A 26,333-nucleotide genomic window follows, 5' to 3' on the forward strand; every position below is an offset into this window, starting at 1 on the left:
GTCCAGTCGTGCACCATTACGCACCAATGGCTCGGCTGCGTAAGTCTCAACTGCTCGACTTGAAGCCACAACCAGCCAATAGTGGGAGCGCCATCTCTGCCCTAGACGACCGCATATTTAGCCTCGCGACTTTTAAACTTCTAAAAGTTCTCATTCTGAAGACAAACTCAACCAGAAGCTTTGTCATAACTGCTAAGTGTTTACACACGAGTCCGCAAAAAAAAAAAACGCATAGGATAACGTCCATGAATGGAAAGGGGCGCTTTAACTGTCGAAACGTGGCATGAAAAATGAATTTAAATCTAAAAAACGGAGATAAAAGAAATTCAACGCGGCTACAGTCGTTTCTTGTTTATTTCAAGCAAAAGCTATAAAATGCAACCAAAGTTCTGAAGCTTCAGTTTTTGCCAAGGCAAATAACGTTAATTACCTTATGTATCCTTTTTACTAACATAAAGAAAACATTGCACATTAAAACTGGTTTTACCATATGTAACATTCTACCTTCGTTTTTTATCTGCCTTCAAAGATCCTTTAAATGTAGAGTCAAAGTACATGTTGGGGTAACGTGCAGGTGTGCCTTTTGAAAACTCAGGCCTATCATTGGCTAGAGGGATAATAAGCGATTTGATATAACTGCACGTTTTCCATGTTCTGGTATCAACAAAATACACACTGCATGATCCGATTTAATGACCTCAAGTGGTTTGCGTTTAAAGTTAAATAATCATGGCGAATCCTGCAGATGTCACTGCGAGCATATTGTTCCATTTTGGAGAAAAGGAACAAATCCAAAGCCATCATTTGAGGCTTAGGATGTGTGAAAACTGTGCAGCAGATTCCATCGGTGGAATGACAGCCTATTAAAATGCTGGATCTGCTCGGGCAACCAGGATTTTGTTGGCCACGGCTCAGTCTGCTGGAGTCCAGACTTAGTCAGACATGACAACCAGCCTGAGACTGAACCAACAACTCTGCAATCCTTCTCAAAGGAAGAGAAGGGGGCTGGGCTAACATGAGTCTGACTTTCAGGTACTTTTTGAGAAAGGGGGGGGAAAGTGTCTAGACAGGACCTTCTTTTTCCTCCCCAGTTCCTCGACTGCGTCTGGGCCTCAGATAAGAGTACTCTGCCCTTAATTTTGGGCTAATTAAGCTACCAGGATGGTCAATGCAGAGCAGGTGTGGGTTTAGAGCAGTCATTCCCCCAGGGCAGCAATGAGAGGATTTTGGATGGTGATCCAGACTTGTGCATTAATAAGCAATGGAAACTAACCGCAGCATTAAGAGATGGAAACCATTAACTGCCTTGTGAGAAGATTTTATGCAGTTTTTCCATCCATACTGTTTGGAGGATTTTTTTCATGTGTTTCCAAAAGCCAGAATGACATTCCACAATATAACATAGTATTCAATTAGAAGTCTTGTTTTTCCCCTCTAAAATGAATAGCTCCACTTACAGTCTGTGGTTAAGTCCACACACCAGAACAATTTTCTACTACAGAACACTCTGTCCTTTACAACAGGAGTGTAAGATCAAAACTTCGGTATAGGTTTGTCTCCAAATCCGGTTTTCAAGTACAATTAGACATGTAAGAGTCAGTTTTTCTGAAAAAAAGGAGAGAAAAAAGATATTAGCTGACAGATTTCCCTCTCATATTTCACATAGATGGGCTTCAAAGCCTAAACCATGCCTAAAATCTGGCGCATATAATTTCTTTACAGTGCCTGGTTTAACTTTGTCAGGTGGAGCTGCAAAGAATCAAACGTCTTCTCCCACACTGTGTTTTCAGCAGAGGGGGAAAGTTGCAGTATAGAGTGTGGAATTGTGGATGCCTCAATGTGTGCTGTAATGTGGTCTAGCCATGCCAGCGTGCTGAGAAAATATGTGACTTTTCATCTCTGAGATGCAGAGAGATGCAAAGCAGCTGCTAGTCTGCCCGGCAGCTTGCGGGAAGAGCAGCGTCTGAAGTGTTCGGATGGTTAAAAATGAGCACACAAGTTTCACTTCACCTTTTTTTAAAAAGATGTGATTAATCTGGGAGCCCTGTGCAGCTCTAACAGAACTAAATCAACCCTGTCTGTTTCTTTGTATTTCAAAAACTATTGTTTTTCATTCAGTTTTGTGGGAAATGAATGCAAAAATTACACTACACTTCCTCTTTCTAGCTGTGGGTCCAGGTTAGGTATTAGGGCTTCTTTTAAATGGCAAGTAGGCGGTTGCAAATTCCAATTCTATAGAAGTGTGTGAGAAAACTACCCTTCTGCTGATTTGAATTCTAAACACTTTTCTGATTTTCTAGGGTCTGAGGTGTTTGTTTTAAGTCTTATTTATTTTGCTCATTTATTACAATCCCATTTATGCTAAAATAGATGATAAAGCAGGGTATGCTTGTGGCGACTGACCATTCCCTATTGTATGAGTGTGCAACGTTCTTGGCTTCTCACTCCCCCATCAGCTCTCCACTCTTACTGTTTTAAAAAACTAAAAATGAGTGACGCCGAGGGATCTTCATCCTTTTTTTAATACATAATTTATAAGTCTAAATAACACACTTAAGAATCTGCTACAATGATAAACTACTCCTTCTGCCCTTAGATTATCAAAAACATATCACGGAATACTACCTCTACCTTTCAATTACTGTTCATTTACATCTACATCTTGGGTCTCCGAAGAACATGTTTAGAACGCCATCCATCCATCTCTTTAACTCCTTATGAATCTTAGTGTCACAGGGGTGCTGGAGTCAGTCTCAGCTGCCAGGTGCCGAGAAGCCTTCTGTGCATTTCTGATAGTCTTGCATGTGTAATGAGACTCACTGACACTGACAGTGACAGTGATGTGACATTGCTGTGACCTGTTCATGTCTGAAACAGAGTTATCTTTTCAACAAAGTCCAAGTTTGTCAGAGCAAGTCTTAAATCTCAAGTTCATGAGGGAAAGTTTAAGTTAAGTCACAAGTCTATAGATAAGACTGTTATCCAATAAAGCAAAAAGCAACAAAAGAATGTTGCTGATCTGACACCAAGGGTTGGTTTCATAAAAAGTATTTGTGACTATAGAAAGATTGAATGAAATTCTGTGATTGAATGTAAAGTTCACTGTATTGAATCACTAGCTTATACAATATTTAAAGGTTGCCAAACATTTGAATTATGCTCCAACATACAGAACATATCACTAAACTGAAGACAGCTTGGAAGAATAGCTGCTAAATCTGGTGCTATGTGAACTTCTATTTGTTCACCCGAAGTGCCAACATAGTTTTAACTCACTGGCTTAACAGCTTAAGCTTATTTGACTGATGTTGCACAGCTGAGCCTAAAACAGAGGACAAAAATACAATGACACATGGGATGAGTTATGACTGCAGCGCTGTTTGTGTTCCTTGGCATCACAACAAATAGAGCATTCTGTTTCAGCTTTGAATCAGCTAATCAAGCTTTGTATAAATTAAATACACATTGTTAAGTTAACATTCAGGTATTGTTTAAAATAAAGGTCTAACTTTGCAATGTAGTTTGACTGATTACTATGCAGTATAAATACACTTGCCACCCACTTTGTTAGGTACATTTTGCTAGTATCGATTGGATTCCCTTTTGCTTTCAGACCTCATTTAAGTCTTCGTAGATTCAACAGTTTAGTGGAAATATTCCTCTACACAGTTCCTGCAAATTTGCCAGGTGTACATTGATGATGCAAATCTGCCATAGTACCACATACCAAAGGTGCTCTATTAGATTCAGATCTTGAAACTAATTGGCTATTTGTTTTATTATTAAATGTTTTGAGCTTTACATGTGTTATCCTGCTGAAAGCAGCCATCAGAACACTGTTGATATAAAGGGACAGACATGGTCAGCAACAATGCTAAGGTGGGTAATGGGATTGATCTTCAGTTTTAAAGTGTCTGTGGTGGGGCGTGGTCTGTGGTGCCGTGCGGACGCACCTGCATGGCATCTGCAGATCCCGCCCGCGGTGGTAAATCACGGGGAAGCAGGGTTGAGAGTGTTGTTGTGGTGGGATGCATGTAGAATGAATAAAGATGGCTCAAAATGCAGATCTGTGGTCCCGCCGTGCCTTATTCACACCACAGTGTCCCATATACACTGGCTTGCAAAAGTATTCGGCCCCCTTGAACTTTTCCACATTTTGTCACATTACAGCCACAAACATGAATCAATTTTATTGGAATTCCACATGACAGACCAATACAAAGTGGTGCACATGTGAGAAGTGGAATGAAAATCATACATGATTCCAAACATTTTTTACAAATAAATAACTGCAAAGTGGGGTGTGCGTAATTATTCAGCCTCCTGAGTCAATACTTTGTAGAACCACCTTTTGCTGCAATTACAGCTGCCAGTCTTTTAGGGTATGTCTCTACCAGCTTTGCACATCTAGAGACTGAAATTCTTGCCCATTCTTCTTTGCAAAACAGCTCCAGCTCAGTCAGATTAGATGGACAGCGTTTGTGATCTTGCCACAGATTCTTGATTGGATTTAGATCTGGACTTTGACTGGGCCACTCTAACACATGGATATGTTTTGTTTTAAATCATTCCATTGTTGCCCTGGCTTTATGTTCAGGGTCGTTGTCCTGCTGGAAGGTGAAGCTCCGCCCCAGTCTCAAGTCTTTTGCAGACTCCAAGAGGTTTTCTTCCAGGATTGCCCTGTATTTGGCTCCATCCATCTTCCCATCAACTCTGACCAGCTTCCCTGTCCCTGCTGAAGAGAAGCACCCCCAGAGCATGATGCTGCCACCACCATATTTGACAGTGGGGATGGTGTGTTCAGAGTGATGTGCAGCATTAGTTTTTCGCCACACATAGCGTTTTGCATTTTGGCCAAAAAGTTCCATTTTGGTCTCATCTGACCAGAGCACCTTCTTCCACATGTTTGCTGTGTCCCTCACATGGCTTGTGGCAAACTGCAAACGGGACTTCTTATGGTTTTCTGTTAACAATGGCTTTCTTCTTGCCTCTCTTCCATAAAGGCCAACTTTATGCAGTGCACGACTAATAGTTGTCCTATGGACAGATTCCCCCACCTGAGCTGTAGATCTCTGCAGCTCGTCCAGAGTCACCATGGGCCTCTTGGCTGCATTTCTGATCAGCGCTCTCCATGTTCGGCCTGTGAGTTTAGGTGGACGGCCTTGTCTTGGTAGGTTTACAGTTGTGCCATACTCCTTCCATTTCTGAATGATCACTTGAACAGTGCTCCGTGGGATATTCAAGGCTTGGGAAATCTTTTCGTAGCCTAAGCCTGCTATAAATTTCTCAATAACTTTATCCCTGACCTGTGTGGTGTGTTCTTTGGACTTCATGGTGTTGTTGCTCCCAATATTCTCTTAGACAACCTCTGAGGCTGTCACAGAGCAGCTGTATTTGTACTGATATTAGATTACACACAGGTGCACTCTATTCAGTCATTAGCACTCATCAGGCAGTCTATGGGCAACTGACTGCACTCAGACCAAAGGGGGCTGAATAATTAAGCACACCCCACTTTTCAGTTATTTATTTGTAAAAACCATTTGGAATCATGTATGATTTTTGTTCCACTTCTCACGTGTACACCACTTTGTATTGGTCTTTCATGTGGAATTCCAAAATTGATTTATGTTTGCGGCTGTAATGTGACAAAATGTGGAAAAGTTCAAGGGGGCCGAATACTTTTGCACTGTAAAATATCCCCACACAGCATCGCACTGCTAGCAGTAGCCTCAACTATTGATTCAAGGCAGGATGGATCCAAATGTTCATGTTATTAACGCTATATTCTGAGTCTACCATCTGGATTTTACAGCAGAAACGGAGGCTCATCTAACCTGGCAAAACTTTCGAAACGTCTATTGTCCACTTTTGGAGAGCTGGTGCAAATTGTAGCCTTAACGTAGTTTCCTGTTCCTAGCTGACAGAAGTAGTGCCGAGTATGGTCTTCTGCTCTTGTAGCCCATCTACTACAGGGTTCAACATGCATTCAGAGACGATCTTCTACATGCCTCATTCAGGGGTACTTGTTGTCTTACTATTAGCTAGAAGCAGTCTGACCATTCCCCTCTGATCTCTAGCATCAATAAAGCATTTTCACCCCAAAAAAACGATGCTCGTTTGCTATTTTCTCCTTTCCAGACAATTCTCTATAAACGCTCGCTGTGTGGGAAATCCCAGTAGATTCACACAAGCCTGTCTGACACCAATAACCATACCATGCTCAAAGTCACTTTAATAACCTTTCTTCCCTTTTCTGATGCTCAGTTTGAACTTCAGCAGGTCATCTTGGTTACGTCTGAATGCCCTGCAACCTAATGGAGACTTACTATAACGAGTGTTACCAGTGGCTCCACTATATTACTTTTATTTCCATGTAGTCTGCTTAAACTCATTCAACAATTCAACAAATCACCCATGCTTTGAACCCTTGCCTCTAAATAAGAAAGCCTTAGTCATGGGGATGTATCCCAAAAGATCAAATGGGAATAGGAATAAGCATTTAAAAGCTCACTATCAATCCAATCAGTACTTTTTATCATGCCAGTTGATACTTTACCTGGATCAGTAGTGTGTGTAATAACCTAACAGGGATTGTGTATTATTGCTCACGGTAAATGAAGGCCCAGACACGTATTTGCCAGAGAAGATTTAAGAGCAAGGTCTTAACAATCTTATTAATATTGATCAAATCCCTGAGAGGTTTGAGACTTGAGTTCCCGAGGTGTTTTTTAAGGCGGCCTTTATACACACAAGAACAATCAAAGAGGATGGCAATGCACCCATGAACCCCTTACACCGGCATGATGCCTCCTGTCCTCAGCAGCTCTCTCATCTGCAGGGGGAAGCTTTTCACATGAAGTTCATTACATCCCCTCTTGCTGCTCACCTCTGAATGCCACTCTTTGTCTGCTGCAATTTCTGGATCCTTCAGAACCACTAGCTTGAGTTTCACATTGGGGAGTATCTCAATGAGTTTGGAAAGAATTTCAAAGGCGAGGGGCCGCTATATCATCCAAGCATGGTCCTCATGTCCTGGGCTTATCTTGACCTGGAGTCCAGTTGGCCACATACTGCAACTGAATAGACCTTCTCCATATCTGCCAATTTTTCTCCATTGGTAAAGAGTAACAGTGTACAATAAGTGTTATGGTGAATTTATCTGTGCCTCAGGGCCTGCCAACCCTCTCACTAAGAGGGATGAATTAGCTCATAAAGTCTCAAACTCTACAGGAAGCCTTTCAATCTGGCTCACTTTGTTTCCATTTACAATAATTCAGGATAGGCTGTGGTGTGATAAAGTCCTAACAACTTCCGTAGTCCCGAAGATAAGCCTGCTATGCACTTACAAGACGGGAAGTGATCTGGGATATCAGACTTTCAAAGCAGGCCAGCGAAGCCAAGTGTGCTTCACTGATGTGCCGGCTGGTGGCTTTTAATCCTCACACAGGCCTCCATTGTTGAAAGACTGACCATATTTTTTTAATTAAGACCTTACCTGTCCACATCAAAACGCAACTCAGATTAGTCTTTTGATCTGCCTAAGCTCTTTATTACTGTGTATGGAATATGTTAAGATTTCAGCCCAACAATGAATCATCTGTTTTGGGTAAATGTACGCTGCTCGATGCTCATAACCTGTCCTGCTCTCCGAGGTTGGCACCGACACAAAACAAAGAGGCCTCGCGGATATACGAGAGGGTTCTCAGCGGTGTGTATCTGCAGCAAAAGATGATGCTGAGATAAGGCGGAAAAAAGAAAGGAAACCGAGGAGGGAAGACAATCATTTGGCTCCATCGCAGGAGACTTCAGAAGCTTCAATAAAACAAGGCACAGAGGACAGTAGTGTGCAAAATAAAATCATAAAACCCTCCTACACACAAAAATCCGAATCCTTGGTGCAGATGGATAAGCTTTAGTTTTCTCCACGTAAAAAAAAAAGATATCAAAAGCAGAAACTCTGTTAGATCTATCTGAAATATTTATTTTAGCTTCCAAACAAGAAAATAATTGGTACATACAGCAAATAAAAGACATTTACTCTGTGAAGAGCGCCTGTTAAAAAAGAAAAAAAAAACAATTAAATTAAAAGCCTAGCTAAGATATCAGGATCTCTTAGTATACAACCTCCACATTTGTGCGTTTAATCAAGAATCACAAAGATGGGTATTAGATGTTCCAACACAAACTGTGTATTTTAAATTTCTTCCCATTTTCAATCACTGCAATGTTTTTGATAACTTGAAGGGTGCACTTTCATTATGCAATGCCACACTGAAACAAACAAGAATGACAGGTATCTGGAGGAACGATTGATAATTTTTGATCCTTTGATTTTTGCTTATCTTTCTGGTTTTAAGGCAGGATTCATAATATAGCGGTAACATGCTCAAACAAAGAACATGTCAAGACTTTAAAGAAATCCTGCAGGGTTAAAGTTACTCTACAGATCTGGTGTTGTCATGCATTCAGAGAAAACAATGATGTAAATGTTTGAAAGACAATGCAACTTTAAACTCTTGTTCTAAACAGTGAATCATGCAGCTGTTTCCCTCCACTGAAGAAATGAACATCAGCTGCAGTTATGGAATGGTGTATTTATCCACATCAATAAACACTAAGTGTATTTAAAAAAAAAAAAATCCAAGTCACACCAAATATCTGCAGATGCTGTTTCCATCCATAAATTTAAGCTCCCCAAGCCAAGGTGGTATAAAAGTAACGCCTCCAAATGTACACATCAAAGGTGCTTTAAAGCTTTGCGGACTTCTATTGCATCAAGCTGCAGGTGAGCAGCTTGAGGCTGTGTAGGAAGGCGGATTTGCATTATTGGTAATATGTATGTGGACCATGTTTTGACAAGAAGGAAGAATGCAGAATCACATCACATGACAGAAGTAATTTTACAGCTTTAAACAAAGTTTAAAAACAAAAAAAAACCACAGAGCGCTTCAAAGTCAAATGTAACACATAAAAATGTTAGTACCTGTATCATGACAGATATAATCAAACGTAAAAAAACAAAAAAACTAAAATCAGGTACAACAGAGGAACATATAAGTGCTGTCATATTTTAGCATCTTTGCAACGCTCAAAATCCTCTTATCAAATAACGTTTGGAAAACTCAACAGCACAGTTATTTAAATACTGACAGCTTCCATATGTACATAGGGACTCTTCTGAAAAAGTGGAACAGATGCACAGTGACATAAATTGTTAGAATTTTCTGATCTCCTCCTCCATAACAACATTTAACTCTAGTTCCAGCTGAAGTTTCAAAGAGCTGTCGCAAGTGAGCATAATTTTACTGGGATTTTAAGAAAAAAAATAACCTAAACATGTACAAATTAGTACATTAATAAATTCACTGATGTAAAGGCACAACTTCCAATACAGAAGCAGAATCTTGCTGAGATTTAAAGCTAAAAACTGTTAACATCACAAGTGAGAAAAAAAGGAAAAAAGCAGTAACATTAAACAACAGGTGTTGTGAAGATATACAGAAAATAAGGGTAAATACAGAAGGCATAACTATGTTATTGGAAATGTCTTTTATTCTGAAAAGCACAGTACTGTCTTGGCGTATTCACAGTGATCCCCTCTCAGATGAACTCCCCGCGGAAAGGAAGTGACAGAATGTTTTGCTGTTGCCAGCGGCAGCGCAGCCTGGCCAGTGGCGTGTCCCTCGGGTTTTCAAACTCAGAGAAGCCCAGCTGGTTGAGGATGTCATAAACTCCGGCTCTGGCAGCCACCTACCACAGAAACGCACAAAATATTAATGAACAGGCGATATGGCGTGCCAAGATTTTTTTTTCTCTTCTTGTCCTTTGTGACCACACAAACACATGGACTTCCACTTTTTCAGCATGGTTTCTGATGGCTGCTAGATGCGCAGCTGTTATAATGAAAGACCAGGGCTCAACTCCGGGTTTGGAGAAGTGGCTGAAAAAGAATTCGGTTGTGTCACTTGGGTAAAAATATTAAGACCGTACTTATTTTCAGGCATAATCAGAGCAATAAAAAAAAAAATTAAGCGGAAACCAAATCAGCCTGTAAAATCAGCTGAATAGTGTCCTCATTGGTTCTGGAGGGAGCTTTAAAAAATCCTGATGACATTACGATGACATCAAGGTCATCAAGGACTTTTACTAGGAAATAAAGCGTTTAATGAAATTATTGAGAATTACTGACTTTGGATTGTGGGAAATGTAGGAACAAGCATTTTTCCCAGAACATAGCAGGCTCTGCTCCTTTAATTCCAGCATTTTTTACAGTTACAATACTACTGAAAGTAACGAAAGTACCCTTTTAGAGAAGCAGAATTGACTTTTTAAGAGTTATATTATAACATATCATCCATCCTCTTCAGTCTCAAATACTCAGATCATCTCATTTGGCAACCCCATGCAAATAAGTGAGCAGCCAAAACGAGCTTCCAGATGTTTAAAATGTAAATCATTTTAATTACTTTAAGCTTAATATAAAAATGTAAATATATACAAAATTGCATGTGGCACTGAGTACAACTAGTTATTCATTTAAGAGTCTTCCTCGGATATAGTTAATTAGCCCCACATTTATTGCATTAAACTTCAAATAGTTTGTAAAAAATAAAAAATAAAAAAAAGAATTGCTATTGAAGTCAATATAAATAGCTTGTATTTATTTTTTTAATAAGTGCAAGTAGCATTTGTACCTGTAGACCTGAGTATGCCCACGCATGTTCTAGTCAGGCTGAAGCAGTGATGGTGGCTCAAAGAATAGGGCGATTTTTCAAATCATCATAACAACAGTGAGTCACCCCTTGTGCTTTCTGTCCACATCAGTCATCTCAAAGTTTCCACAATCATAAAAATCAAAAACTTTACCTCTTTCAAGGCCATTTTTAGATAATATGAACACTTGTGGTCTCATTTCCTTTGCAAAAGCGTGACCCCACTGCCAACTTGAATTTCATTTTGGGGTAAGAGGACAAAGTCACAGAGAGCCCAATCTGGGCAGTAAAGGTGGTGGCATAAAAAGATTGTCTAGATGTCACAAAAAAAAAAAAAAACACTCCTGCCTCCTCGGTCTGCTGAAGCACAATGGCACAAAGGCACACACCACATTTCACATGGTTTCTAAAGGACACGCTCCCTCAGGGCATTACAGTTAACATCACGGTAAAAATCTGACTTTGAGTGACGAATTCACAGAATCTCAGCCCTATCCAAAAAAAAGAAAGAAAGAAAGAAAATGATGTTCTTCCTCCACGCTTGAAGTGCTATGTACAGTGTTGGGACTAACGCGTTATTAAGTAACGCGTTACAGTAACTACGTTATTATTGTGGTAACGAGCACGGTAACTAGTTATTATGCCAAAATCAGGAACGCGTTAGTCGTTACTGGGATTTAGATAGGGTCGTTACTCGTTACTTCGTGTGGTGGCATCGCGGAGCTTCCACAGATTCAGTAACATTAGCAAGTGGTGGAGGCAGCAGGTGGATGAAGGAAAAGGGACGCAGAAGGAAAAGAGACCCGAGGCGGCCGCCGGTCCGAGTGTGAACTGAACTTCAGGTAAGAAGTTATGACCTGCAGTCTCTCTGGGTCAGATATAAACCAAGTTTAGGTGGAGTTTATTTTCGCTATTCTGACTTTTTCCGTACTGCGTGCTAGCTAGCATGACGGAGTTTCTATACAGCTGGGTGGTGCTATGAAGTTAATGATGTTGAACTTTATTTTGTTCATAAGTTATTAGAGTTGCCAACCGTCCCGTCTGGTATTCAGAGAAAATATTACGCGTTTCTTATTGAGGTGAAAAGGAACAGTTTGTCCCGTAATTCAGCTAAAATGGAAAAGGCACAAAGCTGGAGTTACTCTGTGTTTACGCTGCACAGCTGCCTCTTCTCCTCTCATCCTCTCACCCTCTCTCTCTCCTGTTTCTACTTCAATCATGAAACTGATCAATGATCAGCTGATCGGCTCTCTTGTTTGTTTATTGCCCACTTTGCGCCGAAAGAGGAAACCAGTCGCGCTAAACAACAGCAGCACGTTTAAGCTTGATCAGCTATTGTTAGAATTTATTTAATATTAATTTCTAGTATCAGCTGATGTTTGCTGGAGCCACAGCTGTAAACCTGCTGGTCATGATGTTGGTTTGGTTATGTGGTGAGAGTGAAACATGAAGATGAAACCAGGAGATGTCCTTACTGGATCATCAGAGCTGAGCAGGTGATGGAGAAACAGGTTTACCTTTTAGGTGACATGAATGAGTTGAAGGGAAGTTATGAACTGTTTCTGAGAGACAGATAACACCAGGATCCTTTTCTAAGCAGCTGACAGCTGGTAACTGTGCAGGGGCGGGTCTAGCAAAGTGTTGCCAGGGGGCCATGTAGGGCATTAACGGGGAAAGGGGGGCACAAAGAAATACTTTTCTTTCTTATTCTCATTTAAAATGTCTCGCTTTTAAAAAATAATTATCTGAATCTTACAACAAACGATTGATAGATTGATGCATATATACCATCAAAACAGTGTACATCACTGTCACAACAGTCAGTGTTTATTATCATTCAAAGGCTTTATGATTTTTCCTATAATGGCGGGCCGGTCTCTAGTCAAAATGTCCGGGCCAATTTTCTGTCCCAGTCCAGCCCTGTATGCAGCTCATCTGCAGTCTGGTGTTACCTACATCTTCCTATTCAGAAGGCAGAATTTCCGAGTTCTGAGTACAATCAAAGCACCACGACTGCAGTTTTTGTGTTGATGTAAAAGGCGCACATGACTCTGTGACGTAGGCTAGAATCATGGCAGCAGTCAATGACGGTCCAGGCGTGGGATTTCTCTCGTGGAAATGTGCACATTATTTTTTCCTTTCTATTGGTAGGTGGCACAGTGCACTTGTGGCAAGTAAGCAAGCTAGAAGACTGCAAAGTTATGGAAGCAACACATTAACAAGAGAATTCTGAGTAAAACCAAAGTTACTTTGCCTAGTAACTAGTTACTTTGAAAGTAACGAGTAACTTGAAGTAACTGAGTTACTTTTGAGAGAAGTAACTAGTAATGTAACTAAGTTACTATTTTAAAGTAACTTACCCAACACTGGCTATGTATTACGTGTTTCGTTTGTAACTCATTACAAAATGAGTCACGAAATGAAGCTCTGGTAAGTTTGACACAAAGTCAATATTTTCTTCCTGAACTCATGAAATTGCACAGTTCACATGCAAGTGGTCAGAACAAGGCTTCCAGGTAGGGCTCTATAAATAGCAGCCATGCTTAAAACTCACAGAAATAATGGAAGTTTGCACTAGGTGTTTTTTCAGAGTCCGTTAGCAGGAGATTTTCTTGAAATTTTTAAAGCCAATAACTCGCATGTCAGGTCACCACCAACAGTGTTTGTGTGAATGAAGTCAACAGCAAAAGCAGTCCAATATTTATGTGAGCCTAATTGAGTGCAATGCTTTACTTAATTTACACCAATTACCTCACTTATAAGTACCCAAATCCCTGCTGTAATGGAACAGCACCACGGGAAGAGTATATGCTCAGTGGACTTTGTCTGAATCTTTCCTGAATGAATGAGAACATATCTGCCTCCTGAGAGTTCGGTGTTAAGCAGTAGGTCATACTGACTCACGGTCTGCTACGACTGATGGGAAACACCAAAGACAACCAGAAACATCTGGCCATAAAGGTAAGCAACATAAACAAATAAAAACAAAACCCAGTCAAAGCCGACTTCCCTGCAAAAGCCTTTAACTGCCCTATGACGAGTGCCCCAGTTTGCCCATTTTACTTTGAAGGAGAAGCCTCAGTGCAATGCACTGGACTGTGAAGTTCAATTCCCACATGTAAAAAAAAAATAGTAATAAAGAAAAATTGTGCTGGATTCCTTGAAAGGCACAAAAGCATTCAGAGTCATCTCTTCCATTATGCAGGCTGAGACTGAAATCGATACAGGACTCAGCTGAACCTAAATCTGGTCTATATAGCCCTAAAGGACATCCAGGGAATGACTCAGTGGAAGTAACGTGGCCTAAAACGCATTGCCAATTTAACCTCTCCCTTTTTCTCCTGAGGCAGTCAAGGAAGCTGCAAATTTTGGAGTAGAGAGAGAGAGAAACTTTTTGAACATCAGGGTAAATAAGGACAGTGTTTGAGGGAGCAAATTTGCATACTAAACAAAAATGAGCAATATAATTGTGGTCATATTCTCAGGGCTACGAGGGAATCCTGTACGTACATGCTGCTGGAAACCCTTTTAAAAGTAGGCTGTCAGGTAAATGCTGAAGAAGACATATGGGAACAATGAAGAGGAATAATAGTATCAAGATATCCCTTTCACTAACAGTGATTACAGCTTAGCTGGCCAGCTTTGTGCAGAAATAAACACGTGCACCACAAAGTGTGGTCTGGATTATCTACTTGCTTACAATGCAAAATTCAAACCTTAAATACATATCACATAACTTCTGCTTTTGTGCAGTCGGCACTGGCTTGGTTCTTTAAGTTGGAAATGAGTGATCACGTAGCCTCTATTGTCCCGTCTTAATACAGCTTTTTAATAACTAGCTCATGCAGTCATGTACCTCTAATGTTTGTGTGCTATGAGTTCGTGGACAGCTAACAGTTCAAAAGCTGCACGAGTATTTTGATAGGAGAAACTGACTTAGTGCAGCGGAACCATTAGTCAGTCGATTTGACGCCCACATGAATCTCTGGATTTGTGCTGTTAACATGCATAGCCTGACTCATCCACCCCAGAGCCTGCCTGTCTAAATAAGTAATGTATGAAACATCAGAAAATACAAAACGTCAACTTAGGGAGGCCCAAAAGAGCATATCAGGGGGATGACAGTGACTGCATACGGTCTTTGTGGAGTCAAAGCTGTTGGTGTTGATCCAGTTTTCTTCATTATTCTCTTGTTTTACAAAAAAAAGATAAATCCAGTAAAGCGTGTGACTTCACAGTGGATGCCAGCTGCAGTCAGACTAATTCAGCTGTTGCAGCAGAAGGAATTTCAATGTGGCAAACAAAAAAGAATCCACTTACAAAACTCTTACAGCAAAATCCATCTGTCTGTTTTCTTCTGCTTATCCAGTGCAGGGTTGTGGGGGAGGGCGAGGCTTATCCCAGCTGTCATGGGGCAAGAGGAGGGGTACACCCTGGACAGGCTTTAAACTTTCACAGTACTCACACATAAAGACAGACAACTATTCACACCTACAGTAGATATAGAATCACCAATTAACCAAACGCCATGTGTGTTGCTAAGAATGTGGGAGAAAGCCAGAGTACCAGGAAAGAACCCCCAGACATGTGGAACACAGACATGGAACCTAAACCGAAAAAGACCCCAGACTATACCTGAGCCCAGGGCCCTCTTGCTGTGAGGAAACAGTGCTAAGCACCGCTTTAATAAAGTCCGATTCTGACACACTCGGTACTTTTAAAACTGACTCTCTAATCTGAAGAGGTTAATACATGACCACGTTCCTATCATCATCTATAGCCACAAGATGTGGGTAGTCACTGAAAAAGTAAATCAGGGTAGACCCAGTACCTTGAAGAAGTTATGTTTTTTGGCTAAGGAGTTAAGCAAGTGTAGGGATGCTTAGTTTACCATCTCCAAAAAACAGTCAGGCTCATTAATATTACTATATACAAATATTACAAATAATTTGTAATGTAAAGTAACTTTGTACCCAAAGACAGGACGACAAGTCAACGTAGAATCTAGTGTGGCAAGATAAAAGAAAAATGAAGTAGTACTGCCCTGAAATCAAATTTGGCATCTTGTTAATTATGCTGAAGGACGGCAGATTGAATGAATGAAGCGCTTGATGTACGATCACTGGAGAACAAGGGAAAGGGGGAAATCAAGGCTGTGTTGCTGCACTTTTTCTTCCTTTTGTACTGCTCACACCATTCCCTGCCCACACCACCAACATTAAGCAATGCAGAGGGCTGGAGGTCACTGAAAGCTGAGGTCATATAACAGTGTCTATGTCATAGCAATTAAAGAAATAGATGCAAGTGTGAAACAATAGCGATCCCCTTCTGCAATAAGTAATTCCAGATATTCCAGATGTAATATTTATCTTCTTCAATCTCAGAAAACATTGCACACTGACATTGTGACGGTTTTCTTTTCATCACATCCTTTTCAGTCTCTGTACACCTGGACACAAAAGTGCTTGAAAACAAGTTGTGATACCCTGACAACTTGCTACTAGGGCTGCCACAAACGATTATTTTGATAGTCGACTAGTCACCGATTATTTATGCGATTAGTCGACTAATCAGATCATCATCCACTGGACGTAAAACTACAGCTTATTGCACCAGCAGCATCTGCTCTTATATAACTATCATTAGCTTACAGCTTTAAGCTTTTAAGGTGCTAACTAAAAATAAAGACAAGATGATAGTTTATTCAATTTTAATGAAATTTGCAGATCGTTTCGGTAAAGTTTAATAAACTCCTTGCTATCTAAAATATAACAGGACACCGGAGTATATTCTCCAGCATCTCACACTTCTGATAATCAGCTGTCTGCTTGATGTTTATTCAGCTGTGTAAAAACTATAACTTTAATCTCAGCCAAACCGATTTACTCAGGAACAAATAAAATACAAAAAAAAAAAAAAAAAAAAAAGCCAAACAACAACATTTTTAATTTATCTAAGTGACTCATATATATTTAACCTGAGTCGCGAAAGACGGCGGTGGGTTTGAAAACAATTTGCCGGGAGTCCGGTGTTCTCACGGCGCTAGTGACCTAGCCCCCGGCTAGCTATCGAGCTAGTGGGTAACAGACGTCTCCGAAAACGTCGGAGCGCTTTTGAAAATATGTGGTGTCCTGATAAACTGAGCCGATATTTGAGGTTTACACAGCTACATTCTCGCCTGAAAATATGTTAAACGTTTATTTTGTGACCCAGAAAGAATAATAAGAGTAATATTAAAACTAACTAGCTACCGCCATTGTTGGAAACTAAGCTGGGCCGCGCTATGAATTCTGGGACACAGCTGCTTCTTCTTCTTCGGGGTTTAACGGCAGCTGGCATCCTTGTACATGCTGTGCTGCCATCTTCTGTTTCAGTCCGTTATTACACTCTTAAATCCTGCTATTATTCCTGCGTCTTTTGCGATCTTACAAAGCTTCAAACGACACGTCGACTATTAAATTAGTCGTCGACGATTTTGATAGTCGACGTAATCGTGACTAGTCGACAAATCGTGGCAGCCCTACTTGCTACCACACAAAAATCATTTTGAGGATTACAGTAACTCTTCTTACTTTTAGTGACTTTTATAACTATAAATAAAATGAACAACTTTAACGTTCTCATGGATTCCTGGGACATTACTGTAACAAAACTAAATTAAGTTCCCCTCCACACTGTACAAAAACAAAACAAAAAAACTCAAAGTCAAACAATTTAAATCAGATTTGTTATTTGAGGCTAAACTGTAGCATCATGCCTCCCTCTGGTGCTCTCTGTTTGTAAAGTGGCCTTGAAGTTGTTGGCGTGTGGCGACAAGCTTCCTGGGTGACAGCAAGCAGAGCTGCTGGTGAGATATCTTTCATGTTTCATTGAAGAGCTCACAAATGGTGCTGTGGAGCGGTGGGGGGCAGGGCAGCGAGGAGGTCTTTCCCACAGCCGGCTATCTCAAAGGCTGCACATACCAGCCCGGTGCAGGGGGGGACAGGGAGGCCTCTGTGCCACACATCAAAACAGCTGGAGTGACTGATAGGGTACTACTTCTGCAGGCATCTGCGGTATGCACTGTACACAAGTCGAGCTATTGTGTAAAGGCCCGCACTTTTGATTAGCAAACATAGATTTCAATTTCAAAATCTAATCTGAAGTTTTCACTCTCATCTCAATACGCTGCCATGGCCATTGCCCAATGAAGTACAGTATTTGTCCCAATGTGCCAATTTAACCTCTGGCTCTTCTCCAGTGAGCAACATCTATTTAAAAACTTTGACAAATATGCACGTTTATGTTTTTTATCCATCACACAATGCATAAATGTCACGGAGGCATCAGATCGCTCCCAAATTTCTTTAGCAGCATCACAATAAACCCGAAAATCCTGACACAGAGAGTCACAAAGAACTATCTTTAGCTAGAAGAAGAACATGGAGTCCTGCACCAAATGTTATGCCTATATCTCAATATCATCGAGCCGGTCTGGATTAACATGAAGTCACAGAAAACTCTGAAATAGTCTAGCTCAGAATAAATTCTCTGCCAAGTACCTTGAAAAATCTGCCTACAAGTGTAACTGTGGAAATAGTGGGTAGTTGTAATATTATATTGTGAAAGCATCCTCATCTTCAGAACATATAGTTATGACAAAAGCAAAAGGGCAAAATATATTAAATATATAAAAAGCAAAGGATGCTACCCTGAATGACTGGGAACACTGTGCTCTTGCTTTTAGTGGCTGTAGAGATCAAATTAGTCCACACACATACCCACGTACATACAGCCAATGTAGGATGCAGGACAGAATGTACCACTCTGAGCTGACAGGTTGTGTAACCATGGCTTCAAAAGCGTGACCAGCGATAGTGATGACCCCCCGACTGCTGCCTGTGGCACTGCAGTTTGTCATTAACGGTCCTGCCACGGTCACTGGTGATAGGCTAACGATTATGCCCCGAGGTTGGTTGGGGCCGATTGGCTGGGCTACTGCCAGATTGTGCTCCAAGTAGGCTAGTAAACACATCACAATACTGATGGTGGTGACAGAAATACTGATATTTTGAGATAATTCTTTAAAAAGAGGATAAAGGAAAAAACTGAGATATTTGGATGTTTGAATGTCTTTGTCACTACCGTCACAGCTGTAGCTGACATCACTGCAATATCTTCAAGCCTTCAAGTCCTTCAAGATCTCTTTAAGATGACATCTAATTCCCACCTTAATACCAAATGCTGCTCAGGCCCGAGTCTGACAGGTTTAAATCAATATCTGCCTTTTGTATGTATGGGGTGATAAAGGAGTGACATCATTCATTTTAATGATATACTTGCACTTCCCAGATATCATCTGTCACTCAAACTATGTCTGGTGCTGCGACAGTCATTGTCAAATGTTATCCCACATCTGCATATTATAATACTTTCTCACAGCTTCTGTAAATATACATATAAAATGTAAGTAGGAGAATGAGAAAGGCTAAGAAAAAACATGCAAAAAAGTTTCTGAGTATGTCAGTGCTGAAAATGCAGAGAAATCATCCACCGTTTGGCGTAATTTGTTAACATGAAGCAAAGGAACTGTCACATTGATTATGCTGTCAGTTCTGGTCATCAGGGAAACTCGATTTATGTGAAGTAGCAGCTCCCAAAAGCGCAGCAGCAAAGAGAACTTTCTTTAAGATGAGTGTCAGTGGAGTGATCCGCATATTAACACTGCACTGTATGTAGCACTGATATGAGTTAGCAACAAACAAATTATCAGCTAATTATCAATAACGTGCCACAAGTCTGTAGTTTTTCACTTGTGATTACAGAATCTCACTTTCTGTTAACAACACAAAGTAAAATACATCTAAAACGGATTAAATAATAAAAACTGAAAAAGTGCCATTTGTTCATATCAGTGACAATTCAATTCAATTTGATCACAACAACAGTCACGTCAAGGTTTATTTGGTAAGGTAAAGACTTTACAATAATACAGAGGAAAACACCAACAATCAGACGACCCCTGCCGAGTAACCACTTGGTCACAGTGTGAAGGTAAAACTCCCTTTTAACAGGAAGAAACCTCTGGTAGAACCAGGCTCAGGGAGTAACCTCGGTTTTATCCTAATTTAGAGGCAAGAAATTAGAGATCATCTAGGTCTTTATGTCTTTAAGACCATCCTGTAGTTAAACTAATTGGTGTGTTACATGACTCCACAGCTGGATAAAGCTGGGTATCATCGGCATGAATGATGTATGCTATGCAATGAAAATGTATGCTATGCCTTCTAATAAAAGTGCCTAATGAAGCGTGTATAATATAAATAGAACTGGTCGTAGCACAGAACCCTGTGGAACTATCAGGCTTTTATTTATATTTTCCTCTGTTCCCAGTACGTAAAGTGCCTGTCTTTTTGAAAAATGACTATTTTCCGCAACACAAATCAATCATTATAGCATGAGATTTCATGTACTCCAGGATTTTCACATTATCTTGGAGATACTGGAGCTATGTGTAGGCTTTTTAAATGTACAAGAAAAACAAGTACATATATTGTACTAAATTTACATTGTTGATGCAGCCCCGCAAATTTTCATTTTATCTGATCTTTATATCTTGACAATGCTTTACATTTTAGAATGTCAAAAAGGGGGTTTGAATGTTCTAGTGAAAGCAGACAGACCTCAACAAAAGTCTGTGGCTCATTTGATGGCAGAGGTGTAGTTGAAAAATGGCTGTGATATACCTATCTTGTTTCCTTCTAGACCTGGCCACTGCCCATAGAGGTGACAGTTTACTGTACTGGCTCATCTAAATAGATGTGCTCAGTCATTTTTGGTTTTCTGCTCAGGCAGGCCCACAGCCATCTTATCACTTAGGTTTTAAGGTTGTGTTTTAACAAACTGAACCACGTTATAAATTATGACAAAAAGTCAATTTAATAGAAATCCTGATGACGCTGGGTTATCCTTTTATTAATCTGAAATTAATTTATAAGAACATTTATTATCTGCATGGAACTCATCCCAACTATTTTTGACTTCACAGCCTCTGTGGACAAGCTGCCACTGTAAGTCAGTGGGGTGTTAAAAGACAATAAAAATACAACCCATTCATCGCTTATCCAGTTGAGGGTTGCAGGAGGGCAGGAGCCTATAACCGCTGTCATGTATAGCAATGTGGGGTAAACCCTGGACAGGTCACCAGTCTATCATAGAGCCAACACAGAGATACAGATGACCATTCAACATCGCATGCCTCAATTTTATCCCACAACTTAGACATTCACATTACTCACACTCTCATTACACATACATATAGGATCTTGGGGGTGGGCACGATACATGGAATCCAAAGTACCATCAGGGTGTACACCCCACCCCTGGCGTCATTGCCCACCTCTCAATGTTAAATACACGTAGACATTGAGGGCCAGCAGGAGGGACTATGCGCTTACCTGCTGCTCTCTGGCAGGTAGCTCCATGCCCTCCTGGGTTTTAAATGCACCTTAGAACACACATGCATCAACACTACAATGAGCGGGTGGAGGGAGGTTTGGAGTCTTCTCTCACCCCCATTCTCTGCGACCTGCTGGAGCGGGGGGGGCTAGGAGGAGGAGTTGGCCGTCCGACTGCGGTCTGGAGTGTGGGGCCTCCCTGCTGCTGCGGAGTCGGGGCGGTCTGCCTCCCCCCACCGCAGGGAAAAGGGTAACACCACCTGGGTCTGGGTGCAGTTCCCCCCCTCCAGGGGCAAGGGTACCTAGACCCGGGGCTTAGAGTACGCTTGGGGAGTGTGATCGTGTGTACAGCGTCTCTTTATGTCTGTCTCCACGTTGGTTGAGTGTGGAGTAAGTGCATATGAGAGCATGAGGGTGGGAATGGATGTTTGTATATGTGTGTGCCTGTATGTCTGTGTCTATATGTCAGGTTGGGTGTCAGGCGCCACCTCTCTGGGGACATCTTAGGCCCTCCAAGGTATGGAGGCCTATCTCCCCCTACCACCACTTCCCCTGCCAGTGGCGGACTCCCTCAGACATCGGTGCGTTGGTGGTTCTTTGTGTCCGGGGATGGGCGTCCGGGTACACACCGGCTCACTCCTTGGCGGCCGCTTATCGGGGCCTGGAGCCTGGGGCTCGCTCGGGCCACTTCGGAGGTGGGGTGCCCCCGGCCTCTCGGCCTGGGGCTCGGTCACTCAGGCACGGCTGGCTGCCGGCGGAGCTCACGGGCGCGTCACTGCAACTCCCCCTGGCTTCTGCTCCGCGGCTGCTGAGTGAGCCCTCATCTGGGACTCTCCTCAGCTCTTACTGAGACAGTGGCGCGGCTGCCCCTCTGTTGGTCTTCCTTGATCTCTTGTGTTCTGGGGGCCTCTGGATGTCTGGAGTTTTGATCTCCTCCATACCTGCTTCATGCCCTGGAGGACGGGGCTGTGGCCCCCCCACACCCTCTAGCAGATCATTACATGAAGGAACCTTTTAAAAAAAACAAGCGCGTCCATGCTCACAGGTGTACACACGGGTGATCACACCCACAAACTACACCCTTTTTGGCTCCTACCTCAAAGCACACTGTGTTCTGTTGATCTTATGTGCTGCACAATAATGTTTAATATTTAGTATTTACTGTCATATTCCCATATATCATTGTGATGTTGTTTATTCTATTACTCTTGTTCTCTTCTGCTAGTTTTCTTTTTTCTTTCTCAGCAGGTGATCCAGGTGATTGATATATGCATTTTTTTTTCTTCTTTTTTTTTTCTTTCTGCTCATTCTGTTGGTTTTTGGTTTTTGCCCTTCTCCCCCGTCCCTCTTCTCAGCTGTTTCTCTTTCCCTCTTTCTTTCTCCCCTTCTTTCCCCCAGTCAAGTCTGTCCCATATTCAGTAAGTGAAAATAAAATAAACAATAAAAGGTGAATCAAATGGACCATTACGGCAAGGCTGGGATGGTCAGTTTGGTAAAATAAATCCGTTGGGCATCTTTCTTTGCCTTTAGACAACAATTCTGATGGCAAAAGAGCCAAACGGGACAGGCAAAAAAAAAAAAAAAAAAAAAAATAACATCGCATTCATACATCTGACAGTCTTCAGACTGCGGAGGAAGCCCTAGTACCCAAAGAGAACCACAAGCCACGGTGAAACATCCAAACTCTGCACAGAAAAATCCTTAAAAAAAGATCTTCTTCTGTCAGCTGGTCCCATTTGGGGTCGCCACAGCAGATCAAGTTATGTTATCCCTAGCACTCACTTTTGTGACACCAACCTTCAGTGTGTCCTCCTTCACCTGGAGAATTTAGATGGGATGTCTTTCCTGATGCAACCCTCCCCATTAATCCAGGATTGGGACCCGCAGTAGCTACACACTACACTGCTACATGTGTGAATGCCCCTTCAGAATGAATTTAAAGAAAACCTTCCAGAGGACTCTCTGTTAAATAGTAAACAAAATGCCTCAAATCTCACTGCAAGGTAAAGTTTAATTAAAAAAATAACTGAAAGCCTTCATATTTTTTTCCCTTTTTTGTAATCTGAAAAATGCTCTTTGGGACATACAATAAACTGAAGGGTGCATTTTCCTCAGTATGGTAGACATTTAAAGTAATAGCACAAAATGATTGTTTTTTTTATTATTTTTCCAACTCAACAGGTACTTTGGAAGGTATTTTTGGAATATCAACGATTACCAACAGGGTTAGCTATACATCAAAATACAGAAACATCATTTTTATATGATATTTTAATGGCATTAATGTGTCCGTTGCCAGCTTTGCAGAAGTATCTCCATATCCCTAGTGTGTATGCCTCTATTTTCTCATGGCATAACTGGGCCATTAGAGTCACCCTGATGCACCACATATATTTGCTATTCATAACAGGAAGAATATGCCCCGATTGACCGCGCATATTTCTGTGACAATTGTTTTCACAACGATTGTTCCAGTCTATTTTGGAATTCTCAGTTTTTCCTTTGAGTCTAATCCACCCCAAGAAGGACAAAGAAGGAAGAGATTTTCATTCAGCAATTTTTAAACATTCCAGGGCCCACCTCCAGACTGTCTCCTCATGAAGAAGAATGGGAAATAGCCTTTGAGCTCAATGTCGAACATATCATGTCCAAACATGACCAAGGCTTGTTTGATTGCTTTTGATCATAAGTTTTAGCGACTTCATTCTGACACGGTGATTCTAGACATTAAACTTTCATGATTTAGCCTGAGGACACAACATATTGTGACGTTGACAATGATGCCTGCTCCGTGGAAGGAGGCTGCAGGTTTTTGAAGAGCTTAGTGAAAAGGCGGGCAAAAAACAAGACATCTAACATCTTTAATTAAAACCGAATGCAGGAAAATTATAAATTAAACACAATGTTCCTTTATATTTAAAATCCTCCACCCGTGGGCTGATCACAGTAAAATTGCTTAGTCCGTTTTTGCTTTTCCTGTTATGTGATTTTAACATATTGCAAAATAAATTTTAATTGCTGTGTGTGTGTTTTGTGTAACACTTACAGACTACTCGTTTGCTTGGAATGCACATAAATTCTCGACTTTTACTGTAGAGGCACAGCTGGCTAAACGATTAATGTGACAACAAAAGCACAGAGCTGAGACAATATGAGGTTGAGTGTGTCAAGAATCAGGCCTCAAAGGAATCAGAACCAGCTTGTAAATTCCTGGAGGAAAACTATTATGAATCTGTGGTAACAAGCTTACAATGTGCAAAAATGGAGCATGCAGAAAAAAACATCTGTTACTGATTTCCTGTTTCCTGCTTTTTCTATATTAGGCTAATGATAAATGTCATTTGCATGTTACTGCGTTATATACCAACAATGCTAAAGTGCATATTAGACTTGAAAACCTGCATGTTTGAAGGCACTGCCAGACTAATACAGTAATGGCTCAATTATACTAGACTAAGAACAGAATGGTAATCTCCTTGTGACTAGGAAAAATTAGTGGTTGCCTCGTCATCAAATTGACTTTTTTTTTTTGCATTCAGTAATTGATTTCAGGTAGTTTCTGGGAAAGCTGGTTGCCAAGAGGGGTACGCATGCAGCATCCATAGCCTCTGAGTGACCACTTTCAATCATTAGGCGATTTCACAAGTCACTTGGTAGGAGCCAACCTCTCTCCAAAAAACTGCAGTCCGACTGCAATTACGCTCACAAAGATTGGAGAAGTCTTCCAAATGACTGCCATTTATTTATAAACGCAGACATATTGCCAACAAAATGCAGTCAATCTGAGTCAGTTTGCACCTATATTATCACAAATAGATTGCATGCAATTTCTAACTTGACCCCATTCAATCTCAAACTGATCGCAGACTGATAGCAGACTGATTGCTATCAGTCTGCTATGGTTTTATCCCCATCTTGACGCACAAAATTTGCTGGGAAGACAACAACTGACTGACTGTAAGTGGTCCCTGTCTTCAAAGCAATGATGTCAAAAATGACAAGATCGCAAGGTCACTGGTTCTCTGTTAGAACAATATTAATCGTGCTCTAACCACTGTTTTCCTTAGTGGGATATTAGCATTAGCAGATTCACAAACTAATGCTTCTGATATTCTGACTGTTTTTAAATGCAGTTGATTGTTGAATGAAGGAAACCATGAAACAAACAAATCTTTTTTTCCTTGCATCTCACTCACCAAACCTTTTAATCCATTGATGGACCTAAAACGAATCCAATCTCATGTATATAAAATGCTTATGTATAGACGAGGAGACAGTAAAAGCAGGGCAGAAATCTTGTACCTGTTCCATCCAAAGTGTGAAAGAGCGCTGCCACGAGTCCTTCTTCTCTAGATGCAGGTATGTGTTGAAGAGGATGAGGTAAATGTAGCGCTCCAGATACTGCAGGCTTTTCAGGAGAAGCTGCTGACACTCCTTCTCTGTCTTACCACTTTTGATCTAAAGAAAAAAAAAGAGTAAACAAAAGCATATTAGGGTAAGTGAGCAAAGGACATGACATTTTACCAATGTGGAAGAAACTGTTGTAAACAGCATCCATTTTTAGATTGTATTGTATAATATTGAGCATTCTTGCCATCAAATCTGCCTTGATGGAGGCACAGTGTTCAAATCACTGAAGGAACATCTTTAATGGAAATATTTACAAAATTTTACCGAACTACAGAAGACAATGACAGAAAACATGATAAGAACAGCAGAGTGATTTCTTGCGTAACTTTTTCTGATTCATTATCATCCCTGCTCACAAACTTCAGTTCTGCATGACACACCGTTGTTTAGTCACAAACTCCATCAAGTTATCACTTTCACCGATAGAGTGTATATCCTCGAAACTGCATCGACAGCAGCATAACATTTGTGAAGATTAGTTATCAACAGTTTTCTAATCTTGTTGCAACGGGCACAACATCCCTACACAATAATTTAGTCCAATTTGAACTTTTGCAGTTTTACATTTTAAAAATAAAATAGGTCTCAATTAGTGTCATGCCTAAAATAGCAGATACATGTTGCTAGAAAACTGTCCAAAGGTTTTAAATGCCAGACATTTAATATCTTCAATTCTTTGTGGGTTTCATATAATTTGTTCTGAAAAGTGGCAAGCTGTCATATCACAGTGTTCAGCTTCCCTAATTTAATCACAAATGGAATTAAATGTCAG

At 40.8% G+C, this 26,333-nt stretch overlaps 1 protein-coding gene across 1 annotated transcript in view; it reads right to left on the reverse strand.

Annotated features, from left to right (window-relative positions):
- Positions 1–9,537: 9,537 nt before the first annotated feature.
- Positions 9,538–26,333, reverse strand: part of pald1a (phosphatase domain containing paladin 1a) — a 52,108-nt gene continuing 35,312 nt past the window's right edge. The window contains exons 19-20 of the mRNA XM_085360828.1: positions 25,454–25,609; positions 9,538–9,753 (exon numbers count right to left, since the gene is read on the reverse strand). Coding sequence (XP_085216954.1) covers positions 9,604–9,753; positions 25,454–25,609 — 306 coding nt within the window. The 3' untranslated portion in view covers positions 9,538–9,603. The remainder of the gene's footprint in view (positions 9,754–25,453; positions 25,610–26,333) is intronic.

The sequence above is a fragment of the Diplotaxodon limnothrissa genome, linkage group LG8 (assembly GCF_057381915.1).
Source record: "Diplotaxodon limnothrissa isolate DT_005_m linkage group LG8, D_limnothrissa_male_GT1.1, whole genome shotgun sequence".
Lineage (NCBI taxonomy): Eukaryota > Metazoa > Chordata > Actinopteri > Cichliformes > Cichlidae > Diplotaxodon > Diplotaxodon limnothrissa.